This window comes from Schistocerca nitens, chromosome 1, assembly GCF_023898315.1.
Source record: "Schistocerca nitens isolate TAMUIC-IGC-003100 chromosome 1, iqSchNite1.1, whole genome shotgun sequence".
Lineage (NCBI taxonomy): Eukaryota > Metazoa > Arthropoda > Insecta > Orthoptera > Acrididae > Schistocerca > Schistocerca nitens.
The window spans coordinates 65,375,025-65,402,157 of record NC_064614.1 but is presented as its reverse complement, the minus strand read 5'-3'; the positions used below and the strand labels follow the sequence as shown (position 1 = coordinate 65,402,157).

General features: G+C 45.8%; 1 protein-coding gene across 1 annotated transcript in view; it reads right to left on the bottom strand.

Annotated features, from left to right (window-relative positions):
• LOC126234552 (uncharacterized) overlaps positions 1–27,133 on the bottom strand; it is a 279,428-nt gene that overhangs the window by 46,521 nt on the left and 205,774 nt on the right. Inside the window, exon 3 of the mRNA XM_049943256.1 lies at positions 16,305–16,440. Coding sequence (XP_049799213.1) covers positions 16,305–16,440 — 136 coding nt within the window. The remainder of the gene's footprint in view (positions 1–16,304; positions 16,441–27,133) is intronic.

Here is a 27,133-nt window from a genome sequence, read left to right as displayed (position 1 = left end):
TCTTTTGAAGAGGCTAGCACTTGGTGCAAAAGACTTGTCACATGCCAAAACATTATCGCAATTACTCATACACTAATAGTTAGTTTATGACTTGCTGTTTGTAATGGCCGTGGGGGAGTGAAAGAAACCACTTCCGCCCACCCAAGGACAACACATTGAAGCCGCGGGTAGAGTGGCGGTTCCGGAGTAACAAGCTGCACTTTTCCTCACGCATTGCTGGTACTACACATGCGCAACTGTGCATACTGCTTCGGCTCAGCACGGAACGACAGTCACTGCGTTACGGCTGCACAAACAAAGTTGCTGTACTCGTATTGTTAGATCACCAATGCTGGCAGAGGTCAGAAGTAAAACACACGTGACTCGAAGTCGCTTGATTTCTTCTAGCTTCAACCTACCAATAATTAGGGAGCTCTCGTACATGACATTGTGAACAAATTGTACAAAAAGCTCTTCCGTTAAAATAGCTACAATCACGGCTAAATTTCACAGTTAATATCTGGTTAGTCCCGCAAGCTAAATAGTGCCAGCAAACTTGCTCTTCGCCTCGTTCCTCGATGATAGGCAGGATTAGCTGGTTGCTCAAAAGAGACAACATTAAGTATTCACTCTTAACTCGTGGAATTTTACTCACTGCATACGGCTGGCTGCGAGACGTTATTCTGTTCATGAGTCCTTCAGATTCGTGAAGAATATTCGGCAGGGATATACTGGAGAGAAACCTATTTAAAAGACTTTTGATTACTATTACATCCGCCACATAAACAAATTTTGTGCAGACGTGAAAATAAGGATAATTTTTCAGAATGCTAGGAAACAGAATGTTACTGGATAACACATTGATCTCAAAGTATATCACTGGAAATACTTTTTTATTCTGAGAAAATACCATTTATTATGGTTCCCACAAAATTTGTTCAGTGTTTATTCAACGGACAATATCTCACAGGGTATTACTGATTTCGGTTGGCGTAGAATTCTTCACAACACATTGCTTCATATCATGGCAGTACTGTGGGATGTATGTTTTTGACATTTCATTGATGTGAAGATGAAATAATTCGTTATAATCCTGCTATGTTAGTAGTTATTCGCAAGCTTCTTCAGGGATTGAGAAAATGGCTTCTCGGAAACTATAAGACGCAGAAAAATGATATATCGATGGACAGAGCATCTCAACTCGTAACACGTCTCATGGTGTTGGTGCTAAGAGTACTTGAAGGGATCAGATGTGTCGGAACATGGTGTAAAATAGAGCGATGATTGCGTTCTGTGTCAACGAGTTGGGTAACTGTGAGTCAGTTGTGGCGGTTCAGCAGTTATTTCATACCAATATCAGGAAAAAGCTCCAATACACGAAATACTTTTTGTAAGTCTTGCTGCTTATATGGTTCGAAGAGACAGACCAGGAAAAACCTTCAGCAGACAAAAGATGGAACGTGTACATGATTCGACACGAGTCCCGCAAGAGCGGGATCAGATTCCGCTGTCAACAGCCTGGAGCAATCTATGCAAACGGCTGCATGTAAACCTATGACGTCTGCAGTTGTTGGATGCAGTGAATACTCGGGACAATGCGTTTCATTCTGACTCTTGCAATGAGTTGCAACAGCTACTGGAGAAAGACGGTTCTTCCACATCAGTTGGTTTTCAGTGATGAAGTCACGTTTCATTTGTATAGAAAGGTGAACCTTCGTAGCATACTCGAGAGATCCTCACGAGACATGAACTCATTTGTGATTTATCCAGAGTTAACATCTTCTGTGCTATACTCTGTGTAAAAGCTCTCTTTGCAGAGGAACCTGTAACTGGTATACCTGGATATGCTGGAACAATGAGTTAGGCCACAATTACATCAAGACAGTGAAGACTTTATTTTGCAAACAAGACGCTGCTCCACCATACTTTCTTTCAGATGTTCGAGGACCGAGCGAGGTGGTGCACTGGTTAGCACACTGGATTCGCATTCAGGAGGACGACGGTTCAAACCCCGCGTCCGTCGATCCTAACTGAGGCTCTCCGTGCTTTCTCTAAATCGACACAGGCAAATGGCGGGATGGTTCCTTTGAAACGGCACTACCAATTTCCTTCCCCATCCTTTCCCCAATCCGATGAGACCGATGACCTCGCTATTTGGTCCCCTCACCCCAAACCAACCAACAAACTTTCGTGATTATCTGAATGTTGAAGAATGTGACGTGCTTGGCATCATGAATCTCCTCTTCTTCAGTGGCACTCACTGTCGTCTACATGTGATTTGTTCGTACAGGGTTAGGACACAGACCATGTAATCCTGCCTCCACTAACACTTACACTGGAAGAGATGAAGGAAAGATAATTGGTGCGGCCATGCGTGTTAGGACGTGTTTGGAGAGAATTTGACTATCATATAGACGTTAGCAGCACCGCAATTGCGGCTCTATTCTGCACCTGTAGTGCAATTAAAAAACTTCGAGAGATGTCCTATCCGTTTATAAGCCTTGTTGTTTCCGCGCAGTCATCTACTGAACTTTAGAGGCGCTTATGAATAACCCAGTACCGTTAAAAACGTTAAGAACACCGGCATCTCCAATTTCATCTCCAGTATATTGGCTACCGGTTTCCGCTTTACAATACACAGTCTTGATATCCTCTATAACAGACAGCGGTTGAGGGGCCTCAAGATGGCATACTGAACGGCGGGCACAGGTGGCAAATAAACTGGAAATGAACTTACGCTTGACGGTATTCCTCATATTTTTAATATACATATCGGCTGTTGTCCCATCATTCAGTAAAGCACAAATGGATGAAGCTACGTTAATGCTCTATTGTTCCTGCGACAATCGAAACCAGTAAATACAACTGAACGTTTTTGCTTCTAGTGAGACGAAAAATCATTCATTTCACGTTGTTTTCCTAAGAGAGCTCCACGCACGCGTAACCTACTCATGTAAGTCAAAACATCTTGACCACTGACATCTTGGGTTTTCGGGTGTTCTGCCGGATATCAGCGTTGTACTTGCGCGATATTTCGGTGACGTAGTTCGTAACTTTCATCAGGTGCGACCTTAGACTAATCCTCGAGTGGATCTGGTCCAGTATTTATGTTTGTCACCTTTGTCCCCTCCACCGGCGTTTGTAGGCGTTCCCTCTGCGGCCCGCGTCCGCTCACTGCGATCTTCTGGATCGTTGCCGTTCCGTTTTCCGTCCACTGCGGTTCTGGGTGTTCCCTCTGTGGTCCGCGACCACCAGACCCGCTCCTGGGTGTTCCGTCTTCCGTCTGGTGCGTTTGGATTTCTATCTCAGGTGCCAGGCGTTCACCTGCAGTCCACTCCCGCACACTGCCATCTGCTGGTGCGTTGCCGCCTTTTTTTTTCGGCATGTGTTGTGCGCAGGTGCGCCCAGCTTTAACGGTTTCTACTTGTTTTTATGTAGTGAGGAAGAATAGGTGTTGCACGGTCGTTTTTAGCACTTGTAGAAGCGCTTCGGCTCTCCTACGGGTCCTTGGTTCTTCTGTCTTGTTGTCGTTTCTTATTGTTAGATTTTCGGTTTTGTTATTCTGTTCTCTGTCGAAGTCTTGTCTATTTGCTTTTCTTCTTGAAGTTCTTGCCCAACTTGTTAGTTATCATCGTCAGATGGAATGTCTTCTTAGGTACAATTTTGCAGTGTTATCTGGATATTATAGATTTTCAGACTCTCTATCTGTGCCATGATTGTGGGTCTACTGTGGCATCATCTGCGAGTTGCATGTTCTGTCTCTGATAGTGTCAATTTTTTGGAATTTTTGTTCTGCATGGTCTTTGATTTTTTTCCCTTAATGTATTTTTTCATTTAATTCTTGATGGATTTCGGCGACTCTTGTCTAGCAAGGTACCGCGAGAAACCACCTCAGGCAGGTGTTCTGTAGTAGTTGGAGTTGTTTGATGTTCGTTACGTAAGTACTGCCAGAAGCTGCTGCTCCGTAGAGGATTGTCTGTTGGATTGATGATCTGTATAGTTTTATTTTGGTTTTTGTGTTTAACTCTCTGCTTTTGAGGAATGGTATGTGCGCGTTCATCATTTTTTTACTGTTCTCTTTCGATCTATTGTGCTGCCTTTCAATGTTAGTGCTTTGCCGAGATGAATTCCTGAATATTTCGTTTCTTCGGACCATGAGATGTTCTGCTCTGCTACACTCCTGGAAATTGAAATAAGAACACCGTGAATTCATTGTCCCAGGAAGGGGAAACTTTATTGACACATTCCTGGGGTCAGATACATCACATGATCACAGTGACAGAACCACAGGCACATAGACACAGGCAACAGAGCATGCACAATTTCGGCACTAGTACAGTGTATATCCACCTTTCGCAGCAATGCAGGCTGCTATTCTCCCATGGAGACGATCGTAGAGATGCTGGATGTAGTCCTGTGGAACGGCTTGCCATGCCATTTCCACCTGGCGCCTCAGTTGGACCAGCGTTCGTGCTGGACGTGCAGACCGCGTGAGACGACGCTTCATCCAGTCCCAAACATGCTCAATGGGGGACAGATCCGGAGATCTTGCTGGCCAGGGTAGTTGACTTACACCTTCTAGAGCACGTTGGGTGGCACGGGATACATGCGGACGTGCATTGTCCTGTTGGAACAGCAAGTTCCCTTGCCGGTCTAGGAATGGTAGAACGATGGGTTCGATGACGGTTTGGATGTACCGTGCACTATTCAGTGTCCCCTCGACGATCACCAGTGGTGTACGGCCAGTGTAGGAGATCGCTCCCCACACCATGATGCCGGGTATTGGCCCTGTGTGCCTCGGTTGTATGCAGTCCTGATTGTGGCGCTCACCTGCACGGCGCCAAACACGCATACGACCATCATTGGCACCAAGGCAGAAGCGACTCTCATCGCTGAAGACGGCACGTCTCCATTCGTCCCTCAATTCACGCCTGTCGCGACACCACTGGAGGCGGGCTGCACGATGTTGGGGCGTGAGCGGAAGACGGCCTAACGGTGTGCGGGACCGTAGCCCAGCTTCATGGAGACGGTTGCGAATGGTCCTCGCCGATACCCCAGGAGCAACAGTGTCCCTAATTTGCTGGGAAGTGGCGGTGCGGTCCCCTACGGCACTGCGTAGGATCCTACGGTCTTGGCGTGCATCCGTGCGTCGCTGCGGTCCGGTCCCAGGTCGACGGGCACGTGCACCTTCCGCCGACCACTGGCGACAACATCGATGTACTGTGGAGACCTCACGCCCCACGTGTTGAGCAATTCGGCGGTACGTCCACCCGGCCTCCCGCATGCCCACTATACGCCCTCGCTCAAAGTCTGTCAACTGCACATACGGTTCACGTCCACGCTGTCGCGGCATGCTACCAGTGTTAAAGACTGCGATGGAGCTCCGTATGCCACGGCAAACTGGCTGACACTGACGGCGGCGGTGCACAAATGCTGCGCAGCTAGCGCCATTCGACGGCCAACACCGCGGTTCCTGGTGTGTCCGCTGTGCCGTGCGTGTGATCATTGCTTGTACAGCCCTCTCGCAGTGTCCGGAGCAAGTATGGTGGGTCTGACACACCGGTGTCAATGTGTTCTTTTTTCCATTTCCAGGAGTGTATTTGGAGCTGAGTTCGTAGTCTTGGTTTCCATTTTTTAGTGATAAATATTGCTGCAGTTTTTGTTGCATTGAAAGTGATTGTATTATGTTGTGCCCATGTTTTCATAATATCCTTCTGTCTCTGGGCTGTTATTATTATTATGTCGGTACTGCGGCCAGATGTTAATAAGGTTGTGTCGTCTGCGTATACACTTAGTGTTACGTTTGGGAGAGGAGGTAAGTCATTGATGATTTAGGTTGAATAATATAGGCGAAATGACGGAACCTTGTGGCATTCCTGGTTCTGGTGTCTTGATAGGTGATATTTGGCCAAGTATAGTAACGAAAAACTGTTTTGTAAAATATTGTCTATGCCTTTAATGTAACAGAATGGGAGTTGCTTGATAAAGTTTAAATGTTAAATTTTGTTTCCAGACTCTGTCGTAAGCTTTAGCTATGTCGAAGAATACCGCTGCTGTTGACTTACTGAGGTTGAAGTTCTTCTGGATGTACTGTGTGATTCTAATTAGTTGTAATTCTGCCGATAATTTACATGTGAAGCCGAATCGTTCTGGGCGCATAATATTTTCTTCTGTTAGGCAGAGTTGTAATCGTTTTGGGATGGCTCTTTCCAGGATTTTTGCGAAAGTCGGTAGGAGGCTTATTGGTCTGTGGTTTGTCGGTTCTGATGGGTTTTTTCCTGGATTTGGTATAGGAATTATTTCAGCTATTTTCCACGTGTCTGGAAGTCTTCGAATAGTAATCAACTGTTGATTATACGTGTTTGTAAGACTATTGCTTTTCTTGGTAAATTTTTGAGATGAATGTTGGAGATTTAGTCTGTGCCTAGAGCTGTGTTTCTCGTTTACGACATAATTTTCTTTATTTCGGCTGGTGTTGTGAGTAGTAGTCTTGAAGTCGCATGTGTATCACGCAAATGCTGTAGGAGGTATTGGATTCTGTCGTCTTCGTTTTCTATTTAGTTTATTTAGTTTTGATTAGGTAGCTCATTATCCGGTAATGACATTTGTTGCTTGTATTCTTCTGCAAAATGTTCTGCTTTTTCTAGTGCATCAAATATTAAGCCGTCTGGTCCGTCGATTGCTGTGTGGGATGGTGGTGGTTGTTTGGTATTTCGAATTAATTTCCACTCGTCTTGGGTGTGTAACACGAAGGCTGCCATTTTATCCTTCCGTGTTTGCTGTCCCCATTCTATACTATGTGATCAAAAGTATCCGGACACCTGGCTCCCTCCATCGGCAATGCTGGAATTCAATGGTGTTGGCCAGCCCTTATCCTTGTTGACAGCTTCCACTTTCGCAGACATCCGTTCAGTCAGGTGCTGGAAGGTTTCTTTTGGAGTGGCAGCCCGTTCTTCACGGAGTGCTGCACTGAGGAGAGGTATCGATGTCGGTTGGTGAGGCCTGGTACGAAGTCGGCGTTTCAATACATCCCAAACGTGTTCTGTAGGATGCAGGTCAAGACTCTGTGCAGGCCAGTTCATTACAGAGAGGTTATTGTAGTGTAACGACTCTGCCACAGACCGTTCATTGTGAGCAGATGCTCGATCGTGTGGAAAGATGCAGTCGCCATCCCCGAATTGCTCTTCAACAGTGCGAAACAGAAAGATGCTTAAGACATCAATGTAGGCTTATGTAGGCTTGTGCTGTGACAGCGCTACGCAAAACAACAAGGGTTGCAAGCCCCCCTCCATAAAAAATACGACCACACCATAACACCACCGCCTCCGAATTTTACTGTTGGCACTACACAAGCTGGCAGATGACGTTCACCGGGCATTCGCTATACCCACACCCTGCTATCGGATTGTGATTCGTCACTCCGCACAACGTTCTTCCCCTGTTCAGTCATCCAATTTTTGCGCTCCTTACACCAGGCGAGGCTCTTCAACAGTCAGCGGTCTCTGTCAGTCAACAGACGAGGTCTGCCTGTACCCTTTTGTGCTGTACGTGTCACTTCACGTTTCCACTTCCCTGTCACATCGGAAACAGTGGACCTAGGGATGTTTAGGAGTGTGGAAATCTCGCATACAGACGTGTGACACAAGTGACACCCAATCACCTGACCACGTTCGAAGTCCGTGAGTTTCGCGGAACGCCCCATTCTGCTCTCTCACGATGTCTTATGACTACAGAGATCTTTGATATGGAGTACCTGGCAGCAGGTGGCAGCACAATGCACCTAATCTGAAAAACTTATGATTTTTTGGGGTTTTCGGATACTTTTTATCACATAGTGTATGTCTCTCTTACGCTGTTCGCGGGATATTTTTTTCATCTCGTGTCGGTCTCGTGGATTGTGGAATTGTTGCCATCTTCTTCCGCATCCATTTCTTTGCTTTTTTAGATTTTCTAATAGCGGTGGAAATGTCTCGTGGTGTGCTTCTGGAATTGTGGTTGCTGTTGAGGTCTTTTTTTCAGCAGTTTTAATTTTGTTGGTTAAAACTTCTATTGCTTTGTTTATTCTGTATTCTACATTCATTGTTTGTCGGAAGTTGTTGGTTAGATATCTTTGGTATTGTTCCGAATTTATCTGTATTTGCTGTGGTGGTGGTGGTATGCGTAGAGCTGCCCGGTGGATCATTCCTAGGACTGGTTGGAAGAGACATCGTTGACGGTGAGGAGTGAAGGTTACGACTGACGTTTCTGACCAGGGCTATGTCGAAGACGTCTGCTGTTTGGTTTGGAACGTCTGGAATTCTTTTAGGTTGATGTTGATCATGAATTGTGCATTTAAATTCGTTTTGAATGTCGTATAATAGTCGTCCATTTCGGTTCGTATTTACCGAGTTCCAGGAATCATGTTTTACGTTCAGGCCTCCTATCATTAAAATTTTGGAAAAAAAATTGGAAGTTTGTCATAAGGCCAATGGGGCCAAACTACTGAAGTCATCAGTCCCTAGGCTTACGCACTACTTAATTGAACTAAAACTAACTTACGCTAAGAACAACACACACCTAAGCCCGAGGGAGGACTCGAACCTCCGACGGGAGGAGCCGCGCGAACCGTGACAAGACGCCTGAGGCCGCACGGCTACCCCGCTCGGCTTTTGGAAAACGATGGAATATTGCAGTGAGATCGTCTTTTATTACCTGTTTATTTGGGCTAATGTATGCTGCAACTATTGTGATGTTTCCTATAGCTGTGTGTACTGTAACTGCGGTGGCTTATAACGACTGGAGTGGTGGTATCGTTTCGTAATGGTGTGCGATATTTCGTTTAATGAATATAGCAGTTCCGCCACCGCTTCGCTCTTTTCTGTCTGTTCTATAGTTATGCATACTGCGCACTCTAAAGGTCGTCGTCGCTGTAAAATGCGTTCCTGTAACTGCTACAACGTAGAGTCTAAATCGGGCGTTAAATTCGTTTAGTTCCGTCTGTTTAGGTTTTCAGCCATTTGTATTCCAGTTACAAAATTTAAAGTGTCCCGTTGATATTTCGAATGCCATTTTACGGCGCTACGAAATCCTTTACAACTTCCTCAACTAGGCTGAGGAAACATGTGATTTTCTGTTGGAGATTGGTCAGAAGTGTCGCAATGTCTGTTGAGCTTATGAGAAGGGCTGCATGATGGTGGCTGAGGTCAGTGAACTTGCTTCGTCCGGTTTCGTACTTTGCCTGCATGCAGCTGCATCTGAATAGTATTAATAGTTCTTGTGTTGTGGATCAGGAGAGGTTGGATCGTTCCGTCCCAGTCTCACGTTGATTGATGTTTCCTTCTGTGTCCAGATCTTCTGTTGTCCTATGGATAAGTGGCACGTGGTTGGTTGTGATGTGGATGGTTGCTGGATTGTTGCTGGTCGGGGCGTTGTGGCATATTGTGAACTGGATGGCGGTTTAGGAGCAGCTTGTTGTATGTGTCATGTTTGTCTTGGTCTGTTCTGAGACATGTTCTTACAAATTTTATGCTTTCTGAGAAGTTCTTGCTATTTTTTGCATCCAAGGAGGGATGCTGGATGTGTTTCTTCACAGTTCACACATTTGGGTGGAGATGTTCGTGGTACAGTACAGTTTGTCAACAACGGACACACCGCTGCGGGAGTTCGCAATATCTAGCTGTGTCACCGGCACGTTGACATTTTTTTGCATTGTGACAGGCCGTCTTTAGGATCGTAATCTTCTACTCTGATTTTTGTGTGTCGTAAGTAGTTGAGCTCATAAATTTTGAGACTCTCTCTTCCTTTGGGTAATATAACGGAGTGGTTAGCAAGTGGGATGAGGTTCTTAGTTTTTTCGTCTCGTTTTTTATATTGGTAAACTATCGCCTATGTGAATCCTTTCTCTTGTAGCACAACTGTTAGTTCTCCCACCGTGATTTGTGCTCGTAATTTTTTAATGAAGACCTTCAATTCTTTATTTTCATATGCTTGATGCGTGAAGAACGGGATATGATAATGTCGGAAAAATTGGAGTGCTGCTGCATGATCTTCAATCGAGTCAAAGTGGTATTCTACTCGATCTCCTTGATACAGAGCTTTGAGAGTTCCTTTAAGTAGTTTTTTTAAAGCTTTGTTGAGTAGGGTATATTTTTCAGTATAGTAGATTGTAATCAGTGGAATCTGGTAATTCATTTGTGCCGCCGGAGCTGCTTGTTCACGATTGGTTGTTGCATTGCTCTCTGCTATTGGCTTATGAGTGTCTGCGGGCGAGATCGGTTCAGATCTGTTGCTTGTAGTTATTTCAGCGTGGCGTTTTCTTCGGTTGATTGATGTGTGTTTCGGTGTTGTCTTTCATAATTTACTGTTGTGAAGTCTTGTTCGTCATTTACGTTCGAGTTTTATTCCAGCCAACGCGCGTCTTCCACTTCTCCAGACGAAGCAGGGTCGGTTTCTTTGGGTGATGAGTCCATATTGGTGGGTGTTGAACATTTGGTGTAGCGATATTTTTCTGAGTTTCCTGGCGCGTGACAGGATGCTCAGTAGCATTGTGACGTGAATTATCCTGTTGTGGTGCGTCGTGGTGTCTAGTTTTGTATGTATTTTCTGCATTTTCTGTTGTGTGTGTCTGGCTATTGTCCGTACCTGAGATGGTCCTGCTGCCGATATCTGTTCTTTCCCTGTTGTTACTGCCTTAGTGAGGGGAACGGGAGCTTGCCACCTTCGGGTGGGGCACTAGCACACTGGTGTCCCCTAATCCTAGCATCCTAGCAAGATCGGCTAACCCGGTCCACTAACCTGCTCCTAATTCGGATGTGGTGAAAAGAGAACACACAAAATTTTGCCCAAAAACCTGTCCTTGGTGAATTAGGTTTTTGTGTCAGAGCGCACTCGAATACACGTCCGCTCAGTTACGCAACCGCTTCGGCCTCAGGCAACACCCTGAACCACAGCGGACGGAAAACGACAGAACTCCAAACGCACCAGACCGATGTTGGACCACCCAGGGGCGGGTCTGGTGGGTGCCCCTTATAACAAGCGTAAAAACTCGGAAGACACAGAAAACCGGGCCAACGGAGCGAGAGGATAAAATAACTCGGCTGAAGAGCTGGGCAGCCCCGACAACCAGCACTTGGTGGTAGACACCTCGCGCAGCACCAGTGAAAAAGACACGCTGCAAGGAGGAACGAATGTTCTCACCACTGCCACACCGAGAACCGGTGCAACCTCGAAGCGCCGACTCTCCCGGTCTACATCAAATTCCAGGGTGAGGACTGGACGCAGTTCGTGGACCACCTCGATCGAGTCGCAGCAATAGAAGTGAAGAGCTTGGATGATGACTCGCTTTTTGTGGTACAAGCCAAGTGCGAGTGCGAAGCGACGAAACTCGCGCGCTACCTCGCGCCACACATCGTCGTAGAACCGACGAACGACGCAGAACCATGGACGGAGGACTCGCGAAAGGACTGCCCTGGCTATGCAAGACACTGTCACATAAGGACTGTACCTGCGGGAGTTAGAGAGAGTCGAATTTTGGCTACATAATGGGACAAATAAGAAGAGACCACCGCACTTAATTCTAGCTGTGGAAAAGGCTGAGGGTCAGCAGAAGCGGCGCGCTGAGAAAGTCTATGAGCTGAGGAAGCTCATGGGCTTCAAAGTAACAGTGACGCCTCTCTCAGCAGAGATCGACCCGAAGCCACAGTGTCCACAAGAGGGGCATGTGGCAAAACACTGCCGCAACTGCGCGACTTGTGTAAAGTGCGCTGGCAATCACGACAGCCACACCTGCCCAATGACGCTAGAAGTCCCATCAGCGTGCTCCCGTTGTGGTGGGCCACACGTGGCCAGCTGGCGTGGCTTCAAGGCCTTCATCGCCCGCGGCGCCGTTGAGAAAGACAACGACGAACCAGGCCACCGCAGATAGTGCCAGGAAGATAAAACATAGGAGAAAATGACGAGAGAAACCCGTGGCCTCATCTCCAGAGAAGACAAAGGGCGAGACGACTACGAGCCGCCCTCCCACGCGGCCTGCCTCCACCGCCGCCAGTGAGACAGGTGGGGGTGGCGAACGGCTGCGCACGAACGGACGACGTTAAACGACTCAGAATCGCCGAGTGGACCAAGTCGCCACAGTGGCAGAAGGCGGCGCACCAGCAATATCCGAAACGCAGGCATCGACCTTGTCCTGACGGAGGCAGAGTTAAAGGCAGTTTGCCTCATGCTGAGGCAGGCCTCCCGCCCCCAGCCGTGCGAGGAGTCGAGGGCCGCGGAGGTGGACGCACCAACGGTCGTTGTGGCCACCACACAAACTGGACACCAGATCACTACCGAACGGGCAACACAGACAGCACGCGATGGCAAAAAGACGCCCTGGCGTCCCAAACCGATGCCTCTGGAAAGGTTAAACTAGGCAGACAGCGCCCAGAGAACAAACAACGGACCAGGTAGTCATGGCGGAGGAGATCTTCGATATCTCCGACAGACTACAGTCGCAACAAAGCATCGCCTGGAAGAAACAGAAATTCGAAGCCATCTCCCTCATTTCATTCTGGAAGAGGGATAAACACAAGAAGTGGGAAGACTACGGCTCGAGCGACCAGCGAGATGACAAGCACTAATAAAGTGCGCAACATAAAAGGTGCTAAACCACCAGCAGCTCCAGCCGGGTTTTGAAGGTTTTTCTAAGGCCAAAAGGTGAATACCGGAGCTGTCCTCAAAACTCCCTGCAAATAAATTCCCAATTGGGACACATAAGTCCTCTCCCCTTTCTCCCACACAGAAATAGAAATAAATAGAGCCCCAACAGAACAACAAAAATCCCGTGGCTGATTAGTGCTCATCTCCTAAGCAGTCAGCTTAGGAATCCTCAAGAAGTGGAAAAAAAATCCTAACGCAAGTACGATGCTGATATGTGGCAGAACATCCGACTACCTAAGATGTCATTTGATCGCCGAAAAAGCCTGAAGAGTTATTATGACAACAGCCCACCATGACGTTGTATGCCGCCTGGTTCCCGGGTTCGATTCCCGACGGGGTCAGGGATTTTCTCTGCCTCGTGATGACTGGGTGTTGTGTGCTGTCCTTAGGTTAGTTAGGTTTAAGTAGTTCTAAGTTCTAGGGGACTGATGACCATAGATGTTAAGTCCCATAGTGCTCAGAGCCATTTTTGATGCCGCCTGGTAACATTCCGGACACGTGATGAGGTTACAGAGTTTTGTAAGCACAGGAGACACGGACAGGGGATCACCCTAGCGAAGATAGGACTGCAAATGGGGAAATCCTTTGAGATAAATGACTTCGTCAAAGGGTAGATTATTATTACACAGAGCCTGTGAGCGACTGTCTCGAAAACGGCGAAGCTGGTTGAAATTTCACGTGCTGCTCTTGTGGACATCTACGGAAAGAGATAAGACACTGAAACGACCACTTGGCACTAAATAGTTGGACGCCCCCAGCTTCACAGAACGTGGGATTCGGAGGCTTGTCTGTTTTGTAAAGTAGGATATATGGTGATATGTGGCATCTCTGGCGAAAGAGCACAATGCTGGTGCACGCACAAGTGTTGCACAGCACACCGTTCATCGTACATTTTTGAACAAGGAGCTCATCAGCAAACCACGGCTACGTGTTTACATGTAAACCAAACGACACCGTCAATTACGATTCCAGTGGGCAAGTGACTATCGGGATTCGACCGTCGGTCAATGGAAACGTGTCGGCTCTTCAAGTGAATCACATTTTTGCGACACTAAGGCGATGGTAATCTCCACAAATGGCGTCATCAAGGTGAACGGCGGCTTAAAACATGCACCGTACCACGGACGCAGGCTGGTGGGAGCAGTAATATGCTGCAGGAGACATTCTTCTGTGCTTGCATGGGACCTGTTTTAGAAACAGAAGACGTGCTGTTAGGTGCAAACCACATGCATCCATTCATGCTTGATCTCTTCCCCGGCGGCGATGCCATCTGTCGTCAGTGTAAATGTCCGCTTCTCGGAGCCAGAACGGTGCGATAGTGGTTTGAGGAGCACTATAGTGAACTCACATCGATGTCTCGACGACCATATTCTTTCTTTCTACTTTCTTACTTTTGCTACCGACTTTATCCCCCGTTGTGCGCAGGGTTGGCAGTGTTAAGTGCAGAATCGGCATGTAAGGAAGACCGCACTGTAGTTCCTTCTCTAAATCCTCGCACAAACGAAAAAATGGCTGACATCGAAATAAGTGTCCAAGGAATAGAAAAGCAACTGGAATCACTCAACAGAGGAAAGTCCACTGGACCTGACGGGATACCAATTCGACTCTACACAGAGTACGCGAAAGAACTTGCCCCCCTTCTAACAGCCGTGTACCGCAAGTCTCTAGAGGAACGGAGGGTTCCAAATGATTGGAAAAGAGCACAGGTAGTCCCAGTCTTCAAGAAGGGTCGTCGAGCAGATGCGAAAAACTATAGACCTATATCTCTGACGTCGATCTGTTGTAGAATTTTAGAACATGTTTTTTGCTCGAGTATCATGTCGTTTTTGGAAACCCAGAATCTACTCTGTAGGAATCATCATGGATTCCGTAAACAGCGATCGTGTGAGACCAAACTCGCTTTATTTGTTCACGAGACCCAGAAAATATTAGACACCGGCTCCCAGGTAGATGCTATTTTTCTTGACTTCCGGAAGGCGTTCGATACAGTTCCGCACTGTCGCCTGATAAACAAAGTAAGAGCCTACGGAATATCAGACCAGCTGTGTGGCTGGATTGAAGAGTTTTTAGCAAACAGAACACAGCATGTTGTTATCAATGGAGAGACGTCTACAGACGTTAAAGTAACCTCTGGCGTGCCACAGGGGAGTGTTATGGGACCATTGCTTTTCACAATATATATAAATGACCTAGTAGATAGTGTCGGAAGTTCCATGCGGCTTTTCGCGGATGATGCTGTAGTATACAGAGAAGTTGCAGCATTAGAAAATTATAGCGAAATGCAGGAAGATCTGCAGCGGATAGGCACTTGGTGCAGGGAGTGGCAACTGTCCCTTAACATAGACAAATGTAATGTATTGCGAATACACAGAAAGAAGGATCATTTATTGTATGATTATATGATAGCGGTACAAACACTGGTAGCAGTTACTTCTGTAAAATATCTGGGAGTATGCGTGCGAAACGATTTTAAGTGGAATGATCATATAAAATTAATTGCTGGTAAGGCGGGTACCAGGTTGAGATTCATTGGGAGAGTGCTTAGAAAATGTAGCCCATCAACAAAGGAGGTGGCTTACAAAACACTCGTTCGACCTATACTTGAGTATTGCTCATCAGTGTGGGATCCGTACCAGATCGGGTTGACGGAGGAGATAGAGAAGATCCAAAGAAGAGCGGCGCGTTTCGTCACAGGGTTATTTGGTAAGCGTTATAGCGTTATGGAGATGTTTAGCAAACTCAAGTGGCAGACTCTGCAAGAGAGGCGCTCTGCATCGCGGTGTAGCTTGCTCGCCAGGTTTCGAGAGGGTGCGTTTCTGGACGAGGTATCGAATATATTGCTTCCCCCTACTTATACCTCCCGAGGAGATCACGAATGTAAATTAGAGAGATTAGAGCGCGCACGGAGGCTTTCAGACAGTCGTTCTTCCCGCGAACCATACGCGACTGGAACAGGAAAGGGAGGTAATGACAGTGGCACGTAGGGTGCCCTCCGCCACACACCGTTGGGTGGCTTGCGGAGTATAAATGTAGATGTAGATGTAGATGTTAATTGTAAGGGGTGGCCGGATGCCCTTCGTGCCGCCACCCCATCCCCCCTGGGACGGAAGTAGTGTACCCCAGCTGTCTGCGTCCAGTGTAAATCGTGAAACAGTGTGAATGTGTTTCAAATGTGTGCGAGTCGTGTAACAGGCGGGACGTGGGGACCAGCCCGGTATTCACCTAGTAGGATGTGGAAAACTGCCTAAAAACCACATCCAGGCTGGACGGTACGCCGGCCGTCGTCGTTAATCCGCCGGGCGGATTCGATCCGGGGCCGGGTCTCGACGACCATATTCGACTAATGTAAATCTTATAGAATCCATATGGGTCGCTATCGGGCGCCACGTACGCAAATCATCGCTCCGTTCTTTAGGCGAATTACACAGCTTTGCGTAGGCATCTAATGCTACATACCTCCACAAATCTATCAAGAAACTGCCGGTCTCCTGATATGCAGAATCATTGATGTATTTCTTTCCAAAGACGGACACACAAGCTATTAAGCAAGTGGTCGTAATGTTTTCCCTCATCGGTGTGTGAGCCACTTAAACTTCGCAACCAGCTCTTTCAGCTCTATGACTGTTTAGAGTAGAAGAGGGAGCACTTACCGACGACGTCCATGTGGCCCTCAGCCTGCGCAGAGGCGAACGACGGCGCCTCGGCTGACACCTCACACCGGTAGTCGCCCGAGGACTTGAGATTGAGGTTGTGCAGCACCACTTTCTTGTCGTCCGAGCGTTGGTGCTGCGAACACCGTACATGCACATCACTCACTTCAAAACATGTGACACGGAAAAGATCTATTGTTAAGGGGCTCCGGAACGCCCTATACTTGCAATGTTAAAATAACGCTTATAAATTACATCTTTCCTCACAAAGTATTTGAGGTAGGAAGTTGAACTTTTTACAGATTATTTATTGGAATATGGGCTACAACTTAACACAGGGATTTTACAAAATTTTAGTTCAGTTATTAAAGATGATTTTTTTTTTCAATTGTAATGAAAATTCACAACATTTTTTTGCAATTTTTTATTTATATTTTCAAAAATATACAGTTTTTTGGAAAAAAGCTGTGTTAAATTATGCAGAAGGTACTGTGTAACATTTACTGAAAGTTTGAAACAAATATGTTTGGAAGATCCTTAGAAAACATGTAATTAGTATGAGAAAATAAAAGTTTTGGGAATCGAGCGACAAAGATTGGATTAATTATTTAGTGCATTCCAGGTCCATAGGATGGATTATCTTCATCCTCTGCAAACTCCTCCTCCAGCTTCCTCTTGTTCCTCCTCCTGTTTACTCTTGCTTGTATTTCTAGACTCTTTACAGCCCTGTCTGCAGCCCGAAGGCGTTCCTTGTCTAAAGCAAGCATCGCTCATACCATGTTAGAACCTATCTTCATTCCCATATTTCTAAATACCTTGCACCTTACAATGTTGCCATCATTGAAAGTCGCAACAGCATCATACACAACAAAGTGAAGTGTTTCTATTCCAACAAATACAGTCTTGGGGATTCTCGACCATATAACACTATTTACACTTTCATTGGGGTTTTGAGTTTTTCCGTGAATACACTTTTTCAACAGTTCAGGTGCTGCTAAGTCTCTGAAAATAGGTTTCATCACCTCCATTATTGCATGAGGCAGACTATGCTTATGAGTGTACACTTCACCAGTTAGTAATCCTTTGTTATATTTACACCAACTGTCTTCTTCTTTGGGACACAAGCTATGTTGGGGATTTTCATCGGTTCAAGATATATGAAAAAAAAGAGCCCAAACAGCCTTCTTCATTTCGTCGACACTTTGTGTATTTTGCCTAATATCCATTCCATAATAGTTCTGTATTTTGTCAATTATACTGTCAGTTAACCTTCCCTTCCCATCCAACCCTTTACCATCACTGAGTTTTTGTTTTTTGTACGAAGCTTTCAGTCGCCGAAGTCTTGTTCCCATTCGCTTCTGTACGTGTCCAATACACTCAAATTTCTGCACTACAACATCATCACCATAGGGCTTCAGTCCTTGAACATGTTTGAAACTTTTAGAATCACCGTCACCAAGGTAATTAACATATCGCACTTTATCACACGCCTCAGAACGCTGGAATATACTGGCAACACCAGCCACTTCCATTCCTCCACTACTGCCACTATAGTTAGCTTTGCAATTATTTTCATGTGTACCTTTATATTTTTGTGGACATCTACAATACTTTGATATTACTGCTACATCTAAAACTTTTCCTGTATACATACTGGTGGCAGATACTACACCATGAAGAGATGTGTGTCCCCGTTTATGCCAGGTACCATCGAACGCTGCAGTCAAATCTCTGTTACCATTATTTTCCATTATTGCCTCTTCCACAGCGTTCTTCATAGATTCTATACAGACATCTTCTACTTTAGACCCTATTAATTTGTTATAGGTCGTAAACTTGGTTGGGGGATTTGGAAGATTCATGATGCCACAGAAAATTGCACCTGCAGTAGCACACTTACCAACTGAAAGCAAGGAATAAACAAATCTAATGTTGTGTTCGTAGATTTTGCTACCATTTTCTTCAGTTGCAGTTACTGCAACACTGTTCCAAAAGGTGGTCATGTATGAACACTTATCACATTTCAGTTGTATTTCACTAGCTAGTCCTACGTGCTTTATTATGGAGAGTTCCAGACCAACTTCACTACAATGAATACATCTTACACAGTTTGAAAAAATTCCTTTGAGAACCGACATATCAAATATTTCATTCACATCCGATTCGCCCATAAAACATTCATAGTTTTCACTCATTGAACCAAGCTTCTTCTGTGAAGTATTTTCTTTCCCACTTTGACTGCTATGGGCAGGTGTACTTGGTTATCGTCTTTATTGTTTACAGTAATAACACATACCTTTGGCTTTCCAATATTTCTCCTTTTCTTAAAAGCCTTCAGAGGATTTCTAATAACTTTACTTTTACTCATTATTATACTTCAACAAAACAGAGACTCAAGAAACAGAATTAATTACGAATATTTTCGAGATAACGACAGAGTAAATAAACATGAAACAATCGACAATCACACCAGCGATATATATTGAACCATCACAGGTTAGCCACAACACATACTTTATCTCACATCACTAAACTGTACCTGATGAACACGGACGTTAATAATAACACCATTCGACAGCAGTTTAACAGCGCCACAGTGGGTCACGCCCATGTAGAACACATTTCAAAAAAAAATTTAAAAATAGTTGTAGTCTTCGGAATTGAATAAATTATATATCTATTAAAAGGTAATAGTCTGCAGATTCAGAAAACGCAAAAAAGTAAAAATTGAACTTTTCATGATTTTGAGTCTTTCCGGAGCCCCTTAAACAACTGGCAATAGATTGATCACAATCAAGAAATGAGAGCATGTGTCGTGAAAATGATGTCGAGAAGGCTACAGAACGATCTAGAGCACAGTCAGTAGACATTTGGCGTACAACTGTAACCAGATCATACCCGCATAATCAGAACCTTTCTTAATATGAGGATATAAGTGGTGGAGTCCCTCATCTACACTTATGCTCATATAATAAGGATAATGTTGATACATAGTGGAACAACGCTCTGGTGGGCGGTTTAAATCACATCGGGGTATGACCATGTGGTGCATTTGACCTGAGGTCGTCGCACGGTGGCGCTGGCAGCAGTCCACATAGCCACATAGGCAGAGGTGTGTTCGTGCATGTCAGACCACGGTGCAGCGAGTAAGTGTGCAGACGTTTTCAGACGTGCTAATGGTGTCTGTGTGTTTGAAATTGCTCAAAGAACACATCTTGATGACGTTATGAGGGGTAGAATACTTGGGTGACTGGAGGCTGGTCAAACACAGCAGGTCGTAGCACGGGCCCTCTGTGTGCCACAAAGTGTGATCTCAGGATTAGGGCAACGATTCCAGCAGACAGGAAACGTATCCAGTCGCTACAGTAAAGGACGTCCACAGTGTACAACACCACAAGAAGACCGATATCTCACCAAGAGTGACGGCAAACGGCCACGGAGTACTGCAGGTAGCCTCACACGGGGCCTTACCGCAGCCATTGGAACAGTTGTCTCCAGACACACAGTGTACAGACGACTGAACAGACATGGTTTATTTGCCTGTAGACGTGCAAGGTGCATTCCAGTGACCCCTGGTCACAGGAGAGCCCGTAAAGCTTGGTGTCAAGAACATAGTACATGGTCATTGGGATAGTGCTTCCAGGTTATGTTCACGGACGAGTCCAGGTATAGTCTGAACAGTGATTCTCGCCGGGTTTTCACCTGGCGTGAACCAGGGACCAGATACCAACCCGAAACTTCTTGGCAGATTAAAACTGTGTGCCGGACCGAGACTGGAACTCAGTTGGTAGAGCACCTGCCCGCGAAGGCAAAGGTCCCGAGTTCGAGTCTCGATCCGACACACAGTTTTAACCTGCCAGCAAGTTTCGTATCAGCGCACACTCCGCTGCAGAATGAAAATCTCATTCCAAATACCAGCCCCTTAATGTCCTTGCAAGGGACCTGTATGGGGGTCGTGATTTGATGGTGTGGTGTGGAATTATGTTTGGTGACATACACCCTTGCATGTCTTTGACAGATGAACTGTAACATGTCAGGTGTATCGAGATATTTTGCACCAGGATGTCAGCCTTTTCAGGGGTGCAGTGGGTCCCATCTTCCTCCTGATGGATGATAACGCACGGCCCCACCGACCTGCCATCGTGGAGGAGTACCTTGAAACAGAAGATATCAGGCAAATGGAGTGGTCTGCCTGTTCTCCAGACCTAAACCCAATCGAGCACGTCTGGGATGCTCTCGGTCGACGTATCGCTGCACGTCTTCAAACCCCTAGGACACTTCAGGAGCTCCGACAGGCACTGGTGCAAGAATGGGAGGCTATACCCCAGCAGCTACTCGACCACCTGATCCAGAGTACGCCAACCCGTTATGTGCCCTGTGTACATGTGCGTGATGATCATATCCCACACTGATGTCGGGGTACATGCGCAGGAAACAGTGGCGTTTTGTAGCAAATGTGTTTCGGGGCGGTTTTCTCAACTTATCGCCAATACCGTGGACTTACAGATCTGTGTCGTGTGTGTTCCCAATGTGCCTATGCTATTAGCGCCGGTTTTTTGTAGTGCCACGTTGTGTGGTACCACATTGTCATTATCCTTAATTTATTAGCATGAGTGTAGTAGGGGCAGCAATCCCGTTCGAGCTGGCACGATCGTTTTCTCTTTGGTTTTCCTCTTCTGGCCGCTATTTAAGCGTGGCATTTCTGACTATGGTTCTCTTGGTTTTCCGCCGTAGTGATTGTGCTTGCCTGTTGCTTGGGCATATGCTATGTTGGCGAGCCTTAGAGTGACCGTTACGGAGGAGCGTTGGTTGCTGGCGGCACTGTGTTATGGTTTGAGGAGTGTGTCGGCTGCGGGCTGGTGGTGATGGCCTCCAATACACCAGCAAGTGTGTGTATTGTACTACCTGATGCTGGATGCCTATGTATGCTACGTGGATTCTCGTCGGTTGCTGCTACTAACGGAGAGCATCTGCTGTTTCTTTGAAGTTTGAGTTTTGTGATCAATCTGATCGTAATTTATGTTCACAGACGGAAATAGTGATTTGTATGTGATTATCCCCGCCATGGAGGGGATAAGGAATTCACTGTTGGTTCCGGTATATGTTGAGGAGTGCTGTTAAGATTGTGAAATATTGCTCAGCAGCGGAAGCACTAAGCGTGAGTAACGTAAAGGTTGCATGGGTCATTCTAGGATACTGCACAGGATATGTTTGGTTTCAAGACGATGTTCTTGTAACGTTACTTGAGTGCCTTATAATTGATTCTGTGGTCTCCGTTTGAAGGGCTCGTGACTCTGATGTCTTGTTTTGCGGGCTTTTAGGCTCTTGGTTCGGCAGGCCGTTAACTTCTCCAGGCTAATGGTTGTTATTGGGGTCTGAGCTGTAAGCGTAAAGAATTATGAACTGTAAGAAGTGAATAGTTTTCCAGGCTATTTGTTTGAGGTCTTACATGTGTTAAGGGTAATAAATGTAAAGGGGGGAGGGGGCAAAACTCTGAAATGAGAGAGTTTGCGTTGTGTCCTTGGGTTTCGTTGCCTGTCCTTTGTTTTCTTTTAATGTTACAGTGTACTACGAGCGGCGGGCACAATCAGTTCCGGATTGACCAATACAGGTGGCGGCGCGTTGACTGAAATATATTCGGACGGCATCAGCTCGGCCAGCTACGTCTTACGCTCTGCGCTACTTTGCTGCATCCCGTCAGAGTCGCTGCTCGCCCCAGTCGTTGACAGAAGTTCAGTATTCTGTGTCGTAATGATTGGAGATTCATCTCGTTAATGTGTTCCGGGCTGCGGCAAGGTGCCTCTTCTGTTGCTAGTAGTTTGGCCACTCTTGTTTTTGGGTGGGTCATCCGTTGGGCTGTGCCCACTGTTGCGTGAAATTTAAACTGACTATTAAGATAACTATTTTTTTTCTGCTAAACATTGTTGTTATACTTGAAAGGGATTACACGAATGAGTTCAGTAGAATACGTCACTATATAATTGGTGGAATTCCGTTGTTCTATGATCTGTTTATTGGTTTAAGATTCCCTTTGGGATTTTACTCTTTTACCTAAAATTTGTTATTTAATATTCTGTATTACTGCTTGTTTTGCCAATGCGGATTTAGTCCCGGTAAATTACTGTTAAATTTGTGGGCAGCTATGCTTGTCATCTATATTTATCTGGACTATTTGTTACTTAGTTAAAAGGAAGGGTCTTTACTTAACTCGTTTCATTCCGTATAATCTTACCAAGACTGTAGAAGGTTTATAATTATATTTGTTATTAGTGGCTATTGAAAGGCCGGTTTTTTAAAAGATGTTGTGCAACTGTTTTTGAGGATGTGTGTAGTAATATTGTGCTGTTCTCATCATCATCCTCATCGACTGCAGGTCGCCGAAGTGGAGTCAAATTGAAAGACCGGCACCCGGCGAACGGTCTGCCCGAGGGGGGGGGGGGGGGGGGGGGGGCGGCTAGCCATACGAATTAATAAACAATAACAGTCTATAGTTTAACTCATATGTGAAAAATGTGGATATTGTTGTGCCTTAACTATTTATGTCATTGTAGGTTGGCGCTTAATGGGGGAAAATGCAGCAGGGTAGCTGAAAAAGTGTAAGAGAAGCTCTTCAATGGTGTTGCTTATCATATAGTCGAGACAAGAAAATCATGGAACAGGGAAGATGAATTGGTGCGCTTCAGGCAGAATTATAAATGGCATATTCTGCATTAGATAGGCTGGAGGTAGGAAGACACAATGGGAGCTGGAAGAATTTCATAAGTAATAGACAAATGAAGAGAAACATCAGAAATCACATTTCAAACTGTGGTTAACATCAGCTTGATTTGCTACCTGAAGTAAAGGAGAGCCCCAACCAGTTTTTGAACGAAGTAGAGTGTAGCAGACTCATAGGACAATAGAGAGGTGAGGCAGCAGCAGCCGGCTGAGACAGAAGCAGCAACAGGGAAGCTACCCAATTTGTAACTTTTATGAGTTCCTAACAAGGAGTGAACTGTATGATTTCATCTGTGTGCTTTGATAACTAAGTTCCTTGAGTTTTTGCGGGTTAATTTATTATCTAATAGACACAGTTCTCGTGTTTTCGTTTGTGTCGGAAAGTAAGCCGATTTTTTGACATAGTGCAAGGTCCTAAACTGGGGCGAATTATTTAGTCTCACCCGAGCACCTTGGTAGTTAGGTTTTTGAAACTATGCGTATTAATCTAATTTATTAGACACAGTTCTTGCGTTTTCGTCAGGATCTGCAGTAGAGTTCTGCAGTACGTGTCGATAGTTCGTTTGTCTTAGTAGTGTCGTTTACCACGGTCTTTCGTATGTATAGGGACTGTGACTGTTGTGTGCGGATGCAAGCCGAGTTGGTGACACTTCCCTCTCAGCTCCAGGCTGTGATGACTTCGGTTACACAGCTTCAAGATGTAGTGGATGGGCATCACTGTTGTGGGCTGCCAGTGGGGATTCTAGGGGGCCGGATGTAAGGCCTTCCCGATTAGTCTAACAAACAGGTTCAAGATGCTGCCTGTGTCTGACACTGTCGCTCAGCCAGATGCAGTCACCTGCCCCGCTTCAGAGAATACCTCTCAGCCTGCAAGACCCGGGTGATCCAAGAGGGTCTGATTAGTGGTAGTTGGAAGTTACAATGTTAGGCATGTTATGGGGCTCCTTAGGGACACAGCTGCCAAGAAGGGGAAGAAAGACAATGTGCACTACGTGTGCATACAGGGTGGAGTCATTCGAGATGTGGAACAGGTCATTCCGGATGCCATGAAGAGCACAGGGTGCAGCCAACTGCAGGTGGTGGCTCACGTTGGTACCAGTGGTGTGTTTCGCTTTGGATCGGAAGAGATTCTCTCTGGTTTCGAACGGCTAACAGAAGTGGCAAGGGCTGCCAGTGTTGCATATTTGACAGGACAGATTCCGGATCTCTGGTACAGAGCCGAGTGGAGGGTCTGAATCAGAGGCTGAGACCGTTCTGCGACCTTGTAGGCTGCAGATACCTGGACTTGCACCTTAGGGTAGTTTGGTTTCGGGTTCCACTGAATAGTTCAGGAGTTTATTACACGCAGGAAGCAGTTAAACTGGTAGCAGGGGCTGTGTGGCGTGGACTGGGCGGCTTTTAGGTTAAAGACTCTCGGAAATACACGAAAAGGGCTTCAGTCTCGATGGCTGCAGGCTGAACACAGTAAGAACGTAGATAAAGGCTCCATCGGTTTAACAGTTGTAAATTGTCGTAGGTGTGGTGGGGAAGTACCAGAGCTCCAAGTGCTAATAGAAAGCACTGATGCTCAAGTCGTTATAGGCACTGAAAGCTAGCTAAAGCCGTAGATCAGTTCAGCCGAAACTTTTGCGGAGAATTTAAGGTGTTCCGAAAGGATAAGATAAGCACAGTTGGCGGTGGCGTGTTTTTGCTGTTAGAAGTAGTTAACCTTATCGCGAAATTGAAGTAGATAGTTCCTGTGAGTTAGTATGGGTAGAGGTCATTCTTGGCAACAGTAATTTACTAATGGCATCCGTCCATCCTTGAGGGATGATGGTGTAGCATGCTTGGTTCAGAGTCTGCAGCGTCTGCTGTGGCTAAAAAGTCCCACTCGAGAGTGGCAGTCCCTACTGCAGTTTGGACATGTGAAATTTGAGGGACTTCGAACAGAAGCCGCTCTGTCTCTTCGCTTTGTCCTCTTCCTGATTTGTTCCTGTGTGCGTTCGTCCTCTGAGAGCTTGACGCCGTTGCGCACAGTTACTCGCCACTTGACACGGTCATCTGCAATGCTTTCCCAGCGACTTGGATTGATTCTGGTCTCAGTCAGGTCTCTCTTGCAGACATCCTTGAAACGAAGATGCGGTCGTCCCACTGGCGTCACACCTTCCTGAAGTTCGCCGTACAGCAGCTGTTTCGGTATCCGCTCAGGATCCATGCGCCTGACATGTCCCAACCATTTTAGACGTCGATGACTCAGGAGTACAAAGGTGCTGGTTGTGCTTGCACGATGAAAGACTTCGGTGTTGGGTACTCTAAGAGATCTGAAGGATCTTCCGGAGACAACGGACATGGAAGCTGTTGAGTCGAGACTCATGCCTAGAAAGAGTTGTCCATGTCTCACAGCTATAGAGAAGGGTACTTATAACACAAGCGTTGTAGACTTTTAATTTAGTTTTTGTGGTAAGCAGTCCGTTGTTCCCTACTCTGTTTTTCAATCTATCCATGACAGATGATGCCTTTGCGATTCTGTTAGTAAGTTCAGTGTCCATGGACAAGTTGCTACATATTGTGGATCCCAAGTAGGTAAAGTCATCAACTATCTGGAGAGGATTGCCATCAATGCTAATGGATGGAAGGTTGGTAGTGCTCTGCGCCATGATCTTAGTCTTTTGAAGGCTGATGAGTAGACCAAACTTTTCACAGGCATTTGATAATTTGTTGATTATTTACTGCAGCTCATCTTCTGTGTTCGCTACTAGAGCTGCATCGTCCGCATATAACAACTCACGGATAACAACTGTATTTACTTTGGTCTTGGCCTTGAGGCGAGCAATGTTGAAAAGATTTCCATCAGACCTCGTATGTAGATACACTCCCTCCTCACAGTCTTCAAAGGCAAATCTGAGCAGAAGGGAAAAGAGAATCCCAAACAATGTAGGAGCTAACACACACCCCTGTTTCACACCGCTATTAACAGGGAATGCTTCTGATGTTTTACCGTTGAAGCAAATTGTTGCTTGTGTTTTCTCATGGAAAGAGACAATTATCTGCAGTAGTTTAGGTGGGCATCCAATCTTCTGCAACAGTTTGAAAAGCCCATTTCTGCTCACTAAATCAAACGCTTTAACAAGGTCAATGAAAGCAATATAAAGTGGCCTCTGATGCTCACGACATTTCTCTTGTAGCTGTCTTAAGGAGAAGATCATATCTACGGTTGATCGGCCGGGCCTGAAGCCACACTGAGATTCTGGGTAGATTCTGGAAGCTAAGATCTGTAATCGCATTAGGATGACTCTTGCATAAGCTTTCCCGGCTACACTTAGTAATGAAATGCCTCGGTAATTGTTACAGTCACTTCTGTTCCCTTTCTGTTTATATAGAGTAACTATCCTCGAATTCCGCATACTCATCGGGACATAACCTTCTTCCCAGCTGGTTGTGATAAGTGAATATAAATGTTTGAGAATAACAGACTTGTTGTACCTAATAACCTCTGCAGGGATCCCATCTTCACCTGGGGCCTTTCCGTTAGCAAGAGAATCTATTTCTCTACTAAGTTCTTCCATAGTAGGCATTGCATCTAGTTCTTCCATAACTGGAATTTGTTTGATGGCGTCACATGCATCCTTGCTAACTTCATTCTCGACTGCATACAACTCGAGGTAGTGTTCAACCCAGCGTTCCATTTGTTTGGACTTCAGAGGAGCTGTTTTTCTGACAGTTGGTCCAATTGCTTTCTTAATACCATCGTACATTGCCTTAGCATTCCCAGAGTCGGCCGCTTTCTGTATACCTACACATAAATTCAGCCAGTAGTTATTTGCGCATCTCCTGGATGTTTGCTGTGCCCTGTTCTTTGCTTTTCGTAGGTCATCTCGAGTTCTTTCATTTGGGTTTCTTCTGTAAGCAAGCAGGGCTTTCCGTTTAGCCTCAGTGACTGGTTCCATTTCTTCCAAATTTTGCTCGTACCAGTCCTTATTTCTTTTTCCTTTTATTCCATAGGCCAATACTGCTGAGTTGTAGATTGCATCCGAGAGTTTTGCCCATTTCTCATCAACATTCCTTTCTGCTTGCACGTTTCCTGGGAAAGCACTTTCAAAATTACTGGCAAAATCCTGCTTTCTTTGTGTGTC